The sequence below is a fragment of the Miniopterus natalensis genome, chromosome 14 (genome assembly GCF_054644295.1).
Source record: "Miniopterus natalensis isolate mMinNat1 chromosome 14, mMinNat1.hap1, whole genome shotgun sequence".
Taxonomy (NCBI): Eukaryota; Metazoa; Chordata; class Mammalia; order Chiroptera; family Miniopteridae; genus Miniopterus; species Miniopterus natalensis.
This window is the reverse complement of record NC_142094.1, coordinates 53,447,409-53,462,934: the sequence shown is the minus strand read 5'-3', so window position 1 is coordinate 53,462,934 and position 15,526 is coordinate 53,447,409. Positions and strand designations below refer to the sequence as shown.

Below are 15,526 nucleotides of genomic sequence, written 5' to 3'. Positions count from 1 at the left end.
TCCTTGGTTCATAGATGAGTAAGTAGACCAGGAGAGGCTGACTTGCCTAAGATCACACAACTAAGGGTGGTCTAGGTCTCCAACCCAGGACTCCTGAGGACCCCCAGAACACCCTAAACACACTGGCTTACACACACACAACCAATGAGGGTGAGGGGAAGGAGGCGGCAGGGTGAAGGAAGGTGCACATTTTTCTCCACCAGTTGCTCCTGCTTGATCTGGTTTTGCCCCAGAACTGGAGGAAAAACTTGAACCTGTTCCCAGGGCCACGGCCCTGCTGGGTTTAGTGCTCTGATGCCGACGTTTTTCAATCGTAAATAAGGAGCGCCACATTTTCCATTTTCACTGGGCCACCAAAATTACGCAGCCTGTTTTGATTATCCCCAATACCTGTACACCGGACTGTAAGGGGCAACAGAAGGGCTTTGCAAGGGTAATGTCCGAAACCTTAGGTTGCTGCTGTGATACTGGGGTTCTGATAGCTGACCCCTCCCGCGCTGGAAGCGGCCTATCTACCCTAAGCCACGGAGCAGGGTGCGGGCGGCTTGATCTGCGGGAGAGGTGGGATCACAGGAATAGTGAGTGCGCTGGGACCGAGGGGTTAGAGGCGTGGGATCTGGGGGCGCTGCAGACGCGCTGGGCTCCAGGAGCTCGCCGAGGGTGGCACGGAGCGAAGGGCACGCGGGGACCCGGGAGCGCAGACAGCCGGCACTCGGGAGCCTGGGGCGCTAGCACGTGGCGACGTGAACGCCGGCGCGCGGGCCCGGGGATCGGAGGCGGGGCGCGCGCACGCCCGGGGCGGGGCACGCCGCCCGGCTCCTCCCCGCGCCCTGCCGGCGGCCGCGGCCTCTCCAGCCGTCACGCGAGTCCCAGGAAGACGCGCCGGGGGAGGAGGGGAGCGCGGGGAGTGCGGCCGCCCGCATGGAGCCCAACGTGCACTTCTGGATCACCCAGCGCCAAGTACGGCCCGGGGCGCGCGGCTGGGGGCGGGGCGTGGCGCGCGGAGTCGCCGGCCGGCCCGGGTGACCTTGGGCAGGCCACGTGGTCGCACCACCCGCCTCCCCACCTCGGACAGGGCCGGGGGCGAAACTCTGGCTTGCGGGAGGCCAACCGCCACCGCTGTTACCCGCGTGGCACCTCTGCCCCAGGCCTGGCGAGGGAGGGTCGCCACAAAGTCGCCCTGCAGGTCGCCCTAAATGGGGAGCCAGTGTCCGCTCGCGCGTGGCCGCCCTCTGCCGCCTAAGCTGTTGCTGCGCGTCGGGGTTGCCTCGGGGGGGAGGGGACCCGGTCCTCTCGGGGGGCCCCTAGGCTTCCCGTTGCGGTCGCGGGGCCACTCACGCTAAGTGGGCCGCGGCCGGGGCGGGGTCACGGGCCCCGCCTCCGGGGAGTGGGGCGGCGCGTGCACCCGCAGCGGGATGGGAGCCGGCGAGATGGTTTAAGTTTTTTAGTAGGCAGATTACAAAAGGCAAAAAGAAACACCCGAAATTAATTTTAATAATCTATTGTACATATCCCGGTAGATACAAAATATTAACATTTCAACATGTAATCTGTATGAAAATTATAAGATATTTTACATCTTTTTTTTAATTGATTTTTAGAGAGAGGGAGAGAAAAAACAGATCATTTGCCTCCCCAGCACTTCCACCAGGGATTGAACCCGCAGCCTAAGTATGTGCTCTGACAGGGAATCAGAACCACAGCATTTTGCTATACAGGAGACACTCCAACCCAGCCGCCTGGCCAGGGCTACATACTTTTTTGTATTGTCTTGGAAATTTGGTGTATATTTTACGGGTACAGTGCATCTCAATTTGGCCTGGCCACATAATCAAGGGCTCCTAGCCATCTGTGGCTAATCGGACAGCACAGTTCTAGGATGTTCTCTTTCAGCCCTTAGCTAAAGTAGGGCTCAGCCCAGTTGTTTTAGGTGGGGACAGGGAGCCTAAGTTGTCCCAGCAGAGCCAGGACTCAGAGCCAGAACCACTGTAAAGTCTGGGGGCTTTTGGAGCAAACCATGCCTTCTTTTTCTACGTGTCAACCGCTGAATTCCTCAAGAGCAATTTGATATTGGAGTGGTTCAGAACACAGGCCGATGAGTCTTTTCCTGACTCTTTGAGCCCCCCTAAGCCTCAGTTTCCTCACCTGTAGGATGGGGATTCTAGGAGATGCTGCAGGTAGACAGCCCCATTAGGTTCTCAACAATAATGTTAACCATTAACATTACCACATACCTTTGTTGTTCTGCGGCTGTTAACTTCTCGGGTGCTTTCTCCCTCTTAAGTCTTTTCTGCAGAGATTTCTTCAGTGGACAGAATTATTGGATCCTACAAATTTGTTCATTTCGATTGTAAGTGTTTTTCTTGTTTTCGTAAGTAATGGATTTTATATTTTATTCTGAAACGGGAAGACTGTCCCGTTTGAAAGCAGGTGATATAACAGAATCCACATACATTCTCATATTTTCATTCCTTCGAATGAGCTTGTTAGATTGAAAGGGTAATAAATAAAAGTGGACATCCAATTAACAGGTAATACTAAGCCCTGGGCCACATACTGGAGGTTCAGAGGGGATCAGACAAACCTTGCTGGTTTGTATATCCGTTGGTAGAGAAATATAATGTGGTATATTCATGCAGTGGAATATTGATTAGCTGTTAAAATCAATGATCTAGTTATCAACATGTATTAAGTAGAAACATACAATATATATGATATAAAATGGGAAAACATGGTTTCTATGATGTTTAGTGGAAAAGCAAGATGCATAAATACAGTTTTTATGCAAATTACAAAAAAAAAACACACCAATACTACGTGTTTGTTTATGGATACATGTATTCCTGTGTGTGTATGAGTATAAAAAACTCTGATAGAATGGGAAAGGAAATGAGACTGGGGTGATGGTTCTTTTTGGGGAAAAAAAATGAGAAGCCGATATGATCAAACATTTACAGTTGTTAATTCTGGATGGGGGGGTTAGAAGTATATAATCATTCTTTGTATTTTCTGTATTTAATTTTTCTCCTCAAATTAAGTAAAAAAAGAGAGGAAATAAGACTGAACTGATTAGATGTGGGGGTGAATGAGAGAGAAGGGACTTCCAGGTCTCTGACTTGCCCAGGAAGGCAGATGGTGGAGAGGTGGCTGCACCAGTGGGGCCAGCTGCCAGAGCTGGCTGGGGGTTCCGAGTTGGAATGACCCATGGGACTATCCTGATGGAAACTCTCAGCAGGTGGAGAGCCTTGGCTACTTGTCGCATTGAAATTAGGTGTGACAGGCATGTGATTTTTCAATCTGTGGAAAAATCGGAGCAGTGTTGAGCTCATGGCTTTCTTTATATTTGATTTTAGGGGAAAATAGAGAAATCGAGGCAATTATTGTTAACGAATGAAGATGCATCTGTTCATGACATGGAGGACCAAAGGGTATGTATCAGGTGCCTGGTTCAGACTGGGGTGCAGTTGCCTTTAGGTGATTCTGCCCTCAGATGCTCTGAAATCTGATGGAACTTGGTCATTGAAAACAAGGAATCGCTTTTCAAATTTGGGATGGTTTTTTAACTGTAGTTAAAATTCCTTCTCATAAACCAGATTATTGTTTGGTACCAGTAGTAGAAACTAGCAATAAGGAGAAAAATCATAGGGTTTCTCCAACACAGTGGATACTAGTGGGGATTCTCTGTAGCCGATTCCTAGAGCCCTGTGGCAAATTCCAGAATTCAGTCAGGCCTCCGAAGTCTGAATCAATTTCCTGTTAGAGGCGGTGTTCTGGGGCAGGGTTCCATTCCTGCCCAAAGACTTAAACCGCACCCTGGATGCGTGGCGCAGTGGTTAGAGCGTTGGCCCACGCACCGAAGGGTCTTGGGCTTGATTCCAAGTCAAGGGCACATACCTGGGTTGCAGGTTGCATCCCCGGTCCCGATCAGGGTGCGAGCGGGAGGCAACCAATCAATGTGTCTCTCTCACATTGATATTTTTCTCCCTCTCTCCCTTCCACTCTCTCAGAAAAGCCATGGAAAAAATATCCTCGAGTGAGGATTAAAATAAAATAAAAATGAGACTGGACAGGAGATTTGTTTGCGGCCAAGCCACCTTTAAAAGCTATTGCTTGTTTTTTCCCCTTTTTATAGATACGAGAAGCTTGGAAGAGAAGTCTGGTAAGTTTCAGCCCCTTCCTAAATTTTAGCACCCTAAAATAACAGAACCAAACATCAAACTAACCTGCGTGCTTGCCTTTTCGAAGTCAACAGTGCATTCTGACAACAGCAGACTGATCCCCAGTCCTTTCCGACCCGCAGGTGAGCTGATTCTGATTTTCAGGAATGGGTTGGGGACGTGTGATATCTATGAGTTACAAAACACTGCCTGCCTTGTGGTAATTGTTTTTTTCTAGAAGGATTTCTGACAGTGAGTCTGGAAACCACAGCTTAAAGAGGACATTTGAAGGGTGCGGGGAGAATAGATGTGGGGCCCAGAGTTGTGTCCAGTGTTGTAGAAAGATCTGGGCTTTGGGAGTGAGGGAACAGGCCTGGTGTGAGAAGCTTCCATGCCCAGTCCAGGCTGCCACCGTGCTGGCACCTCCATGTGTTCACTAGCCCAGAAGCTCTCCAGTCCGCCTCTGTTAGTATTTTGAAATGGAGGCTCTATCAGCATCCTAGCTGGTAAATCATTGGTCTTTGGTGATCAGCCCCAGCCCCTCTCTCCTCCCTGGAGGAGGAGGTTAAGGGAGTGGGGCTTAAAGGTCCAGCTCCTCACCGCCTGGCTGGTTTCCTAGCAACCAGCCTCCAGCCTTAGGGGCTCCGAAAGTCACCTCATTACCTTAAGCTCGAGTGTGGTTGGAAGGAGCTTGTTACGAGTAACCAAAGACGCTCCTTTTGCCTTTACCTCATTCTCACTTGGGAAATGCTAAGGATTTGGGGTCTTTGTGCTGGGCATGGGGAAGGAGGGCAATTTCACATTGTGTATTACAAACCGCAGTGTCCCCCGTGTACTAAACTCACATGGCAGGGGGACAGGTGCCGGCTGCCACCGCTTACCGTCAGTGACAGGGACTCGGGACTCGGGAGGCTGGTGGGCGGGAGCCTCATTAGGTCTTTCTGCACTGTGCTGATTTAATTGCCGTGTGCATATAGTGATTTTTATTAGGAAAATAAAAAGGTCTAAAAAATATCCTTTGCTGTCAACGCCTTCGAGAGGGTGGGGACTGGAGAAGAGGTTTGGGGAGGGGTGCACCCTTCTGGCCTCTTTGCAGCCACGGACCCTCTTCTCTTTGCCAGCTTTCCTGCCTTTCACCGCGCCCATGGTGAGTGAGCTGCTGCTTGCTGTTGTGTGAGCAAGGGAGGCAACGTGGGGGGATCAGGAAGATGTCCACCCTTGTCCCAAGCTCCAGCTCCCAACCCCTGCCCTGTGACTGCCTGAGAGATGGTAATGGATCCCTGACCTTTGACCCTTGTCTGCTCTTCATATATTCCCACCCCGCGCCCTGCCTCACTTACACAGTCGGGCATCCGGGCCTCTCGAGGGTTCACAGTGTCACAGGGTGACCCTTTCTTTGATCACCTACTGTGCACAACGCTCCCTGGGAGCAGATCCATGAGTTAAGATGTGCTTTCTGCCACAGGCCCACAGAATGGTCCTTTACCTTCTCTCCCCAGCCCTCGCCCTGACACAGGCCCTCACCTGGGACCTGGCGTTGCCCAGCAGGGCCAACCCACCTCGGCTCTCATGAGGGGCTCTCACGAAGCGACAGCACTCCTCCGCCACTTCTTCCACACCTGTCCGTCTGTGTCCCCTTGAAGCGCATTCTTCTCAGCTGCCCTGCGCAGGCGCAGGTCTGAGACAGGACCACCGCGCGACCCCAGTGTCCTCAGAGCCCAGGCAGTGCCCGTTCAGCATCACCGTCCACTGACCACTCGCCCCTGCATCACACCTTCCTCTCCTGTCCCAGCTCCTGGGGGCTCAGTTCTGCATCTCCCCTGGGAATTTCTTTGCCCTCCCCCAAAACACTATAACTCTTTTTTTTTTCTTTTCCTTTGAAGGTATTCTTGTCGCTGGTGTCAGTGAAAAGCCTAAAGTCCATAATTTTACCTCAGGTAGCAATTATTTCAGTTTTGTGATTGCCAAATTCTGTCCTTGAGACCCAAACGTGACCGTTTGCCTGTGTTTCTGCAGTTGTCTTTCTGCACCTACAGTACCGCGTTCAACATCATCAACGGAAACGCCAGTTACGTGAGTGTCAGGACGCGCAGGGGTTGCCGCTTTGTCCTGTATCCTTTGGAGTTGTTCTTTGTTTTAATGATCTTTTCCAGGTAAAACTGTGCTGTTGGCTGAATATATTCCATTGTTTTTCCCTAGAATCGTGGCCCATATGAGAGTGTATTACTAGGGGCAGGAGTAATCGCTTCTACAACCTTTTTTGGAGTAGGTATTTTAAAATTCTGTCAAATCTATTTTGTTCCTCGGAATTTAAAAAAACACTTGATTCTGATCACAAACCTATATTCCATTTTAAACAATTCGTAAAGTATGACTAAGACATAAAGAAGAAAATAAGCCACCAGTAATCCTGTCACTTCTGTATAATCCCGTGAGTGTCCAAGTTTCCAGGCATATGCGCGGTACGGTTATCTTTTTAAAAAATTAATTTCTGCTCCACAAACATGGTATGCAGGTTGTATATTGCTTCAGATGTTGGGATATTGTAATGGTTAAAAATGTAGATTTTAGAATCAGATAAGCCTAGGCTTGTGTCCTGGCTTAATTCCTGAACAGCTCAGGGACTCTGGATAAGTTAATGTCACTTCTTGAAACCTCCGAGCATTCCTCTGATGATCAGGAGAACAGCTCAGTGCTGCATGGGTTTAAAAATACACGGGGAACCATGGCCGTGGTCTGACCTGCGACAGGAACCAGGTCGCTGTGAGTTCCCTGCTGTCGGCCATGATCAGTTGGTTTTTTGGTCCCGTGCAGTAATTCTTTTTCTCCCATTCTCTAGCTGTTCCCTCGTTTACTCCTAATGAAATATGCACTGAAAAACGTTCTGCTGAGAGAAACCTTGCCTGTCGTCATTCTCGGTGAGCAGGAGCTTGCAGTCCTTGTGGCCTTGGAGTCTTTCCCCCATCTGCAGGGACACCCAGGTCCTTTGGCCACACTGTGGCTGATGAGAGCCCCCGTTTGCAGCTAGTGGGTGGCCCTAGGCCCAAATGAAGTCTTTGCTTTGAGAGGTGACACTTTTTCTGTAGGTACCCCTTTGGTTGTCAGGGGATGGACACAAACACAAATTACATTTTAAAGACTCTCTGTATAAGCCCTCTCCATGCATTATTTCACTTCATCCTGACACCAGTTTATGGGTGGGTGACATTCCCATTCTCAGATGAGGAGACGAGACTGAGGCAGGGGGAGGTTAGGGAACTTTCCTAGGTCACTGCTAAGAGGCAGTGATCTGACGCCAAGGGAGTGAAAGAGAGATATTAGCCAACTATTTTAAGTTTGCCAGCCTGCAAGTTCACTAGTTCACGCTCCAAATTCAGGTTTGGGAATCATAGCACTTTGAAGAGGGGGCAGAATGTTGATGGTAAAATTTGGGAAATTGTTACAGAAACCTGATCAAATCAGCTTAAGCAAAGAAGGGGCGCATATTTCAAGGACCCCCAGGTTTCTCCTGGAACCTTGTCAGGGAGCCAGGCTGGACTTTCTGGGGTGCTGGAACCTGGTGCTGGGTTGTAGTCAGGATCCGAGACTGACAGGCCAGCAGTCCTGACCCCGGCTCCATGGCCCAGGAAAGAGCCTGTTGGCCCAGCACAAGTTGGGACCTCTGAGGGTTGGGGAAGCACAGCCATAGAGAAGGCAGCTTGACACCAGAAAATACGTCGTCTCCCTGGACTGAAACATCTCTCTGTTGGGTTCTCTTCTTTACTCCACAGCCAACGTCAGTGCACTGAATGCTGCCGCATCCCGAAGCTTTGAGCCTATGCGAGGGATTGAGGTCATGGACAAAGAAGGCAATGTCATAGGCTATTCCAGAAGAGCTGGGAGAAAGGTAGGGACAAAGGCTGGGACAAAACTATTATTCAATGGTTTATTCTTTTGCTCAATTCAACACAGTGACCTTTGAATGCATTCAGCTCTAAGAACCTGCAATAGCCTATGGTAGTTTTAATTTGGGTATGGATTTACAAAAACATGTTTATAACAGATCAGATATTTTTGAGCTTCCTGTGAAGTGCCTTTTGCTGAAGAATTGTAACATGAGGCAGTTGTTTGCAAATGGCATGAAGAGCAGCATAAAACAGTCCCTGGTACAAAGCGAGAGGATGGCCAGCTGGACAGCCTTCTGCTCAGCATATCAGTGGAAGAAGAGCTCAGCAAAAGGGGCTGCTCATTCGGTCGGGAAATGCATCATTATTCGGCTCATGAAACATGTTACTCTAAATCCTAGCAGTGAGTCACGAAGCTGAATTATCAGCCATCAGATAGGTGTACAGATATGTCTCAAAATAATGGCACCTTTCTAAACGATTTACAGTGGGGATGTGATAATTGCCAGTATCAAGGAGGGAAATTGCTGCCAGAAACCAAATCGTTTTTGAAACGAAGGTTCTGTGCCTAAGAAATCACCCTAAAGAGACATTTTTAACAGCTCTATTGAGGTGTAACTTACATACTGTGAAATTCATTGTATAAGTATATAGTTTGATGAATTTTAGCAAATTTAAGCAGTTAGTTATGCAGCTATCACCACAGTCCAATATTAGAACATTTTCATCCCCCTAAACATTTCCCTCGTGAGAGTCACGCTTCCCTTCTGCTCCCAGCCCCAAGGAAACACTGATCTGCTTTATATCTTAACCATATGGCCTTTTCTAGAAATTTCATATCAATGAGTTGTATAGTAGTTTTCTGTGTCCGGCGTCTTTTAACCCATATCAATAGTATGTTGCTCTTTGGTAGATAGACGTACCACAGTTTTCCTTTTCCATTCCCCAGGTGACGGACATTTGGGTTGTGTCCAGTTCGGGGCTGTTAGAAACAGTGCTGCTCTGAACGTCCGTGTGCAGCTGTCTGTGGACCCATGTTTGCGTTTCTCTTCAACTCAATTTTAACTTCAGGGTGTGGCTGGAGTCGTGAACTATTCATACAGCCGGAGAGAGAGCAAATGGTTAAGCCACACGTTGTTTCTCAGCACCTCCTGCCCGCCAGGCACTGTGCTAGGCTCTAGACACCGAAACCCTCACCAGCCCGCACCCCTTCTCCCCAGGAGCCAGGAGCGGGAGGCAGCCGCAGGCCCTGCTAGCTATCTGGGTATCTAGTCCGTCTCACCGGGAGGAACTTCATTTTTTGCGTGAATGCCAACTTAGGGTAAAAGAAAGGTTTGATGGTCTGCTTTTAAAAAAAAAAAGTTTATCTTTCTCTTAAGACTAAAGTATCTGCAGCTGTGCGTAAGCATGAGCATTCTTTTGTCGTTTCCCTGTCACCAAGAGGTTTATTTTCTTTGGCTAAAATTTCAGAAACTGCGTAACCAGCAGTATCTGATTGTAACAGGGCACCTTTGCTCAGATTTCAGGAGCCTAGTCCATGTTGTTCTGCCTTGACTGGCCCTGTAAGCCACTCACTTGTGAACCTGGTGCCCCCGAATGACGGCTGTCTCCTTGGGAGGGTCTTCCCTTTGCACAGGTGACACACGGACACGGGCCGGCCTCGCCACACTGACGTTGAAACACACCATGCTGACAGTCACTTTTGTCTCCTGAAGTAGAGCACTTTTATTTAATGTTCCTGAAAGTTTATTTTAAGAAGCGCCCCCCTGGGCTCCCTCTCGTCGGAGGGAAAGGCATTCCCCGCGGAGGGATCGGATGAGCCGAGCAGAGCATAGGAAGGAGCGGGAGCTGGGCTGTAGCCGAGTCCTGGAGGTGGAAGCGGGAGGAAGGGAGTCGGGGAGGAAACAGGGGCTTTGGGCCTGTGGGTCTTGCACGGAGCAGTGCTGTATGTGGAGTTGTGTCTTCCCCGGGGATTGGGTTCTGAAGTTAACACAGTGTCATCTGTAGTCATAATTGCCCTTAAAGTGTCTTATATTGTCCTTGAGGACACAATATTTGTGCACATAACCCATGCAGTAAATTACATATTCAAGTGTTCACCACATAGAATAATACACATAACAGGAAAGATGACAAAACATTATAAACTCTACGTGTGTGTGCAAAATAAAATTTTATAGCGTATTTTTAATCAGGCGCGCAAAAGGTGGGTGCGTACGTGCGCACTCACGTGTGTTACGTGTGCGGGTGGCCCCCCGCCGGTGCACTCGGAGCCGGGCTTTCGGAGCTGGCCTCCCCTGGAAGGGTGGGAGCAACTGCGGGCTGCTCAGGGCAGGGACGCCAGTGGCAGAGTCCTGGACTGAAAGGTCAGTGGCAAAACCCTGCATTTCTACCAAAGGGAGTGCCGTTTGGTTCTAGGTGAGGATTTTCCTGTAAGCTGCCTTTTCTTATACGTAGTTTTTATTTGAAATGGACAGTGGACTGATGGAGACCACTGTGGTGGAGTCAGGAGGCAGGAAGTCCTGCCTCCAGTTACTCCTGGCCCCCACCTCAGCCGCCCGCCCTGCATGTGCGCGTCAGGGGCTCCGCCGCTGTCCACGTGTGTTGGTTTTTAAGTGAGAAAGAGAGTTGCTGTGTGCTTGTCTCTGTCATGAATTACTGGATCCCCAGAAATCGTCTCACTCCGTGTCCTAAGCTGCTTTCTTTCGCTTTCCCCTAGGCCGTTAAGGACACAGCAACATCCAGAGTCGTGCTGTTTGGGACCTCAGCTTTGATTCCTGAAGTCTTCTCGCACTTTTTTAAAAAGTAAGGCGCGTGCTCACCTCCCCAGGGAGGAGTAAATATTTTGACAGTCAAAATCCTTATAAAACTTGTCAGATCTCAGCCTGGTGGGAGGGATGGGAAGAACTTGCTCCCGTGGTCTTCCTACTAAACGCTCTTCATCACAGTTAAGACAGGAGGATTGGTTTGGAATCCAGATGTGCATATGCCAACAACCCTGGCATCTGGCCCAGGCCCTGTCCCCAGCTAGCTCTGTGCTCTTGGCCACGTCCCAGCATCTGCTGAGGCATGTTTCCTCACTTCCAGAATGATGGGTTTGGATGATTTACAGGTTTTCCCAGCTCTGATGTGCTGTGAATATTGCCCAAGCCTCTTTCCCCCCCTTCATTCCAAGCATGTATTAAATTAGTTTAAATGACCCCAGATTCAGAGACTGTCATCCCATTTGAGAAGCAAGAAATGGCCTATTGGGAGGAGGGCCTGGGGATCAGCCAGTCTGAGAAGCCCAGCTTGCAGTAGCTCAAGCCAGAAGGGAGCTGTGTTGGTTTAGATACTGAGTATGGGCGGGAAGTGGAGCCTATGGCCGCTGAACAGAAGCTGTGGTGCGGGGACAGTCCTCTTCTCTCCTGCCACACATTCGCTTCTTTGTACTGATGAGAGATGTGACTGTTGACACCTAGCTATGTCCTCACAGTGTCCTGATGAGAGAGAAAAGCACAGCTAACCCCAGGGGAGGCAGGGAAGCTCTTCTGCTCACTTCACAAACTCCCTGGGAAGGATTCTGTTGGCCCTCGTGGGGTCGCCTGCCTGTTGCTGAACCAGTCCACTCTGTCCAGCGTGGTGAGCTAGGAAGCCCCTGCTAGGACCACGTAAGGAGCATTGTTTTGAGGAAGTAGCAGCGTCCTGGGCAGCGTGAACTGTTACTTCCCACGATCAGTCCAGCTGGATGGGTGTGGAGACTTCTGCTTGGTCAGGATCTTCCTGGACCACTCTGGCTGGCCTCAGAGCTGGGCTCCTGGGAAAGCTGGCGCGCTCTGGTTGGTCCCTGGATGCCGATGTAGTGGCACTGGCTGCGTGGTGGGGAGAGATGGTCGTTTCCCAGTGGGCCTTCGGGTGCCCAGAAGGGCCACATGCCATCCCATAACCATGATAATATCCAAGCTAGAGTGACCTGCATGGCTGACTTAGCCCTTTCATTTTGCATCTGAAGAAACCCAAAGCTCAGGAGGGGAAAGTGACTTGTCTGAAAGCACCCAGTCTGTCAGTAACAGAGCCCCAACCAGACCCCGGGACCCCGAGCTCTGACTCCCAGGCTGGGGTTCTTTGCATCTCCCCAGTCTGTCTCACACTCTCAAAGGTGTTGGGGTCAGAATGTCACATCCATGTCTGCATAGCCCCAGGTGGAGAGCACAGGCTCTAGGATCTGACCTGTCACTTTTGAGCTGTGGGATTCTGGACAGGTGACTCAACTGGACAGTGGCTGCATTCTCTTGTTTATGTGAAGGAGATGATGGGAACACAAACCTCATGGGGCCATAGAGCTATCAAACGAGCAAATGCACATGGAGTCAGTCCTTCAGCCCGGGCCTGATGCTGGTGAGCAGGGCATTTGGCTGCCAGTGGAGCAGAGGACCAGCCTCTAAACAAGCCCCGTGACCTCATCTCTTACAGGACCCCGTTGTTCACGCGATACCCACAGTCCTTGTGGACCTTAAAGCTGTCTTGTACCATCTTGGTAATGGGACTGATGGTGCCCGTTTCTTTTAGCATGTTCCCACAAATTCAACAGGTAAGTGCCCCCCCTTTTGACTTTCTCTCTAAAAAATAACTTTTTCTTACCTTCATTATAAGAGTAAATAAATTATTCTTTTTCTAAAAAATCTGCCAAGTTTACAAAAGTATAAAAAGAAAATAATATGATTCACACATAATCCCATCCCCCAGATGCCTTGTGCAGTTTTATATTCTATTTTTCTTAAAAGTGTGTCAGAAGCATTTTTATGGGATGTTTAAAAAAACTTTGAGCTATTTTATTTTTTTAAATGTATTGTTATTGATTTCAGAGAATAAGGGGGAGAGAGAGAGAAACATCAGTGATGAGAGTCATTGATCAGTTGCCTCCTACACGCCCCCCACTGGGGATCGAGCCCGCAACCTGGGCATGTGTCCTGACCAGGAATCGAACCGTGATCTCCAGGATCCTAGGTCACTGCTCAACTGCTGAGCCACGCACGCTGGCCGGGCAGCTTTGAGCTATTTTAAATATTCTGTCATATTCTATAACAACGCCCCATCCAGTGGAAACTTTCTGTGATGATATAAATGTCCTATATCTGTGGTGTCCAGTATCGTAGCCACTAGCCACGTGTGGCTGTTGAGCATTTGAAACATGGCGAGTGAGACCGAGGAACTGAATTGTAGATGTAAAAGCTGAGATGTAATTTTCACCTAAGTACTCACGTGCGGCTAGTGGCTACTGTATTGGACTGTGTAGTCCTGTAGTCTAGGATATATTCTAATTTATGACAAGCCAGCCTGCCTGGACTCAAATTCCTAGCTCCTGTTTACTTTGGTCAATTTGCTTAAACTCTTAGATTCAGTATCTGTATCTGTTAAAAAAAGATGACTGTAGCAGCATCTCTGTTGCTGGTACAAGGACATAGTTGATGTTAATGGATATTAGCAATTTCTGGAATTTCTAGGCTGAAAATTTCAAATGCCTCTGTCGCTGAAGTTAAAAATCAGTCATGTCCTCTGGCTCTCTCATCGATATTTCTCTCTCTCTCCCTCTCCCTTCCTCTCTTTGAAATCATTAAAGACATATTTTAAAAAAAATCAGTCATGTCCTCAAAGCATTTGCAGGGTGGGGCCAAAGTAGGTTCACAATTGTAAGTACAACAGAGTTTATTCTTGTGTTACTATTTATTATTTTCTTTCCATATGAACACCTGTAAACTTACTTCGGCCCTACCCTGTATATTTTTATGGAATGCTTTTGTTCAAAACCCAAATTCTCTAAGTTTAGGTTTATAAAATCGTTAATTCAAGCAACTTGGCCAGCACATAACATAGAAGTTTTAAATTATTTAAGACAGTTGCTATACTCTGAGGGTGGCGAGGGATAGGGGGATAGAGAGGAGTAGCTTCTCATTAAAATAGATAAAATAGAAGAATATATACGTTGAATCCTTCCAGTCCCCTTTTAGAACACAGTTTGTTGCAATAAGGTTGCAATAAAAGTAAACCCTCTGCAAATAATTACTTCTGACTGCATTGGTACTCCAGAGAGTAGAGCTGATGGCTTATCAGCAGGTCCTTAGGTCGTTTACAGAAGATTTTAAATCTCTTGGGATTGGCAGGTTGTTAATAGTTAAAGCTGAGTGCTGAGGACATGAGGGCTCCTTATATTCTTTCTGCATTTGCTTCTATTTGAAATCTCCCAGAAGAATGTTTTTAAGATACTAGGTTGTTTTTTGTTCTAAATTAGACATCACTGAAGAAAAGTTGGACTGTGAAATAAATGCTTTCTGAAAATGTTTTTTTATAAAAAAAAAAAACAACTTGGCTTCTGAGGCAAGAAAAACCTTAATATAAATATTAAGAATCTAACTGTTTTTCAGATACAGTGTAGTCAACTTGAACAGGAAATTCAGTCTGCAACAGAAGAAACCGAACTCTTCTACAACAGAGGGGTGTAGGGGTGAGTTTTGGGTGAACTTGTTTGGTTCCCCTTGAAAACCTTCCTCTGGAGGTTTCAGTCTCGAGAACTGTGCCAGAGGTCTCCTGGAAACCCCGAGGTGTCTGCGCGGACAGGATGGCTTAGTCGGTCACACGTGCCAAGACGGGTCAAGGCCGGTCATGCCTGGGCTTTTTAGGCCTCGATGGAAGACGCGATATGGGAGGCTGTCCTGTCTGCCCTTCCCCCCCGGGATTGCTGAGGGCCTGGGTGATGCTAAGATTCAGTTTTCTGTTTGTCATCCTGTGAAAGGACACTGTGAAATTACTAATAAACTTTTCTAAAGTTGAGTATTTGAAAAAATAAAGAAGGGCCCACGAAGCCCAAGGCACAGGCATTAAATTGATGGCCCATCTCAAGGTAAACATTGAACCTCTGGTGAGCGGTTGAAGGCCCCCAACCCCCAAGCAATCCTGCTTCCCCAGCCAGCCTACTCCCATTTTGGACAACTACTTAAACTCTTTGCCATCCGCCACCCAGCTCCTTCCTTCTCACTGGCAATGACCCTGCCTCTCCTGCTTCACAGGAAAAACAAGGCTCTTGGCCAGCCGTGGAACCTCTGGCACCAAACCTCCACCCACACCCAGCCTTCCCTCCTCCAAGCAAGGTCAGCAGGGCCCTAGGTTCTGGGCTTGTCCCTTATTTTCTCAGGGCCCCTCTGCCTCCAGCCTCCTGTCTGCTTCTTCCTAGTAGACAGAGTCTGCTTGAGTCACCTGCCTCAAAAAAACAAAACCCCTGCCCTGGCCGGGTGGCTCAGTCGGTTGGGGTGTCGTCCCCAACCAACCTGCACCAAAAGGTTGCAGGTTCGATTTCTGACCAGGGCACATACTTAGGTTGCAAGTTTGGTCCCTGGTTGGGACATGTGGGAGGCAGCAATTTATGTTTCTCTCACATCAGTGTTTCTCTCTCTCTAAAATCAAGATGTATCCTCAGGTGAAGATAAACAATAAATGGTAAAAGCAAAACCC

At 48.6% G+C, this 15,526-nt stretch overlaps 1 protein-coding gene across 2 annotated transcripts; it reads left to right on the top strand.

Moving 5' to 3' along the window:
- Positions 1-921: 921 nt before the first annotated feature.
- Positions 922-14,848, top strand: SFXN4 (sideroflexin 4). 2 transcript variants are annotated; one of them, XM_087823982.1, is made up of 14 exons: positions 922-960; positions 2,285-2,350; positions 3,354-3,428; positions 4,133-4,159; positions 4,246-4,300; positions 5,279-5,304; positions 6,041-6,094; positions 6,174-6,230; positions 6,357-6,422; positions 6,997-7,075; positions 7,928-8,043; positions 10,761-10,846; positions 12,494-12,611; positions 14,443-14,848. In XM_087823982.1, the coding sequence occupies exons 1-14, from the start codon at positions 922-924 to the stop codon at positions 14,518-14,520; spliced, it is 942 nt and encodes a 313-aa protein (XP_087680108.1). In that variant the 3' UTR covers positions 14,521-14,848. The 2 variants fall into 2 exon arrangements, with proteins under 2 accessions (XP_087680108.1, XP_087680109.1); XM_087823983.1 differs by lacking the exon at positions 5,279-5,304 and having other exon boundaries at positions 6,174-6,268.
- Positions 14,849-15,526: the final 678 nt, after the last annotated feature.

What these genes read in the sequence shown, in the direction of transcription:
- SFXN4 (XM_087823983.1), top strand. Translation starts at nt 922, where the DNA reads ATGGAGCCCAACGTGCACTTCTGGATCACCCAGCGCCAA. An exon ending in ATGACATGGAGGACCAAAGG is followed by an intron (nt 3,429 to 4,132) that starts GTATGTATCAGG and finishes CCCTTTTTATAG; the next exon opens with ATACGAGAAGCTTGGAAGAG. An exon ending in AAGCTTGGAAGAGAAGTCTG is followed by an intron (nt 4,160 to 4,245) that starts GTAAGTTTCAGC and finishes GCCTTTTCGAAG; the next exon opens with TCAACAGTGCATTCTGACAA.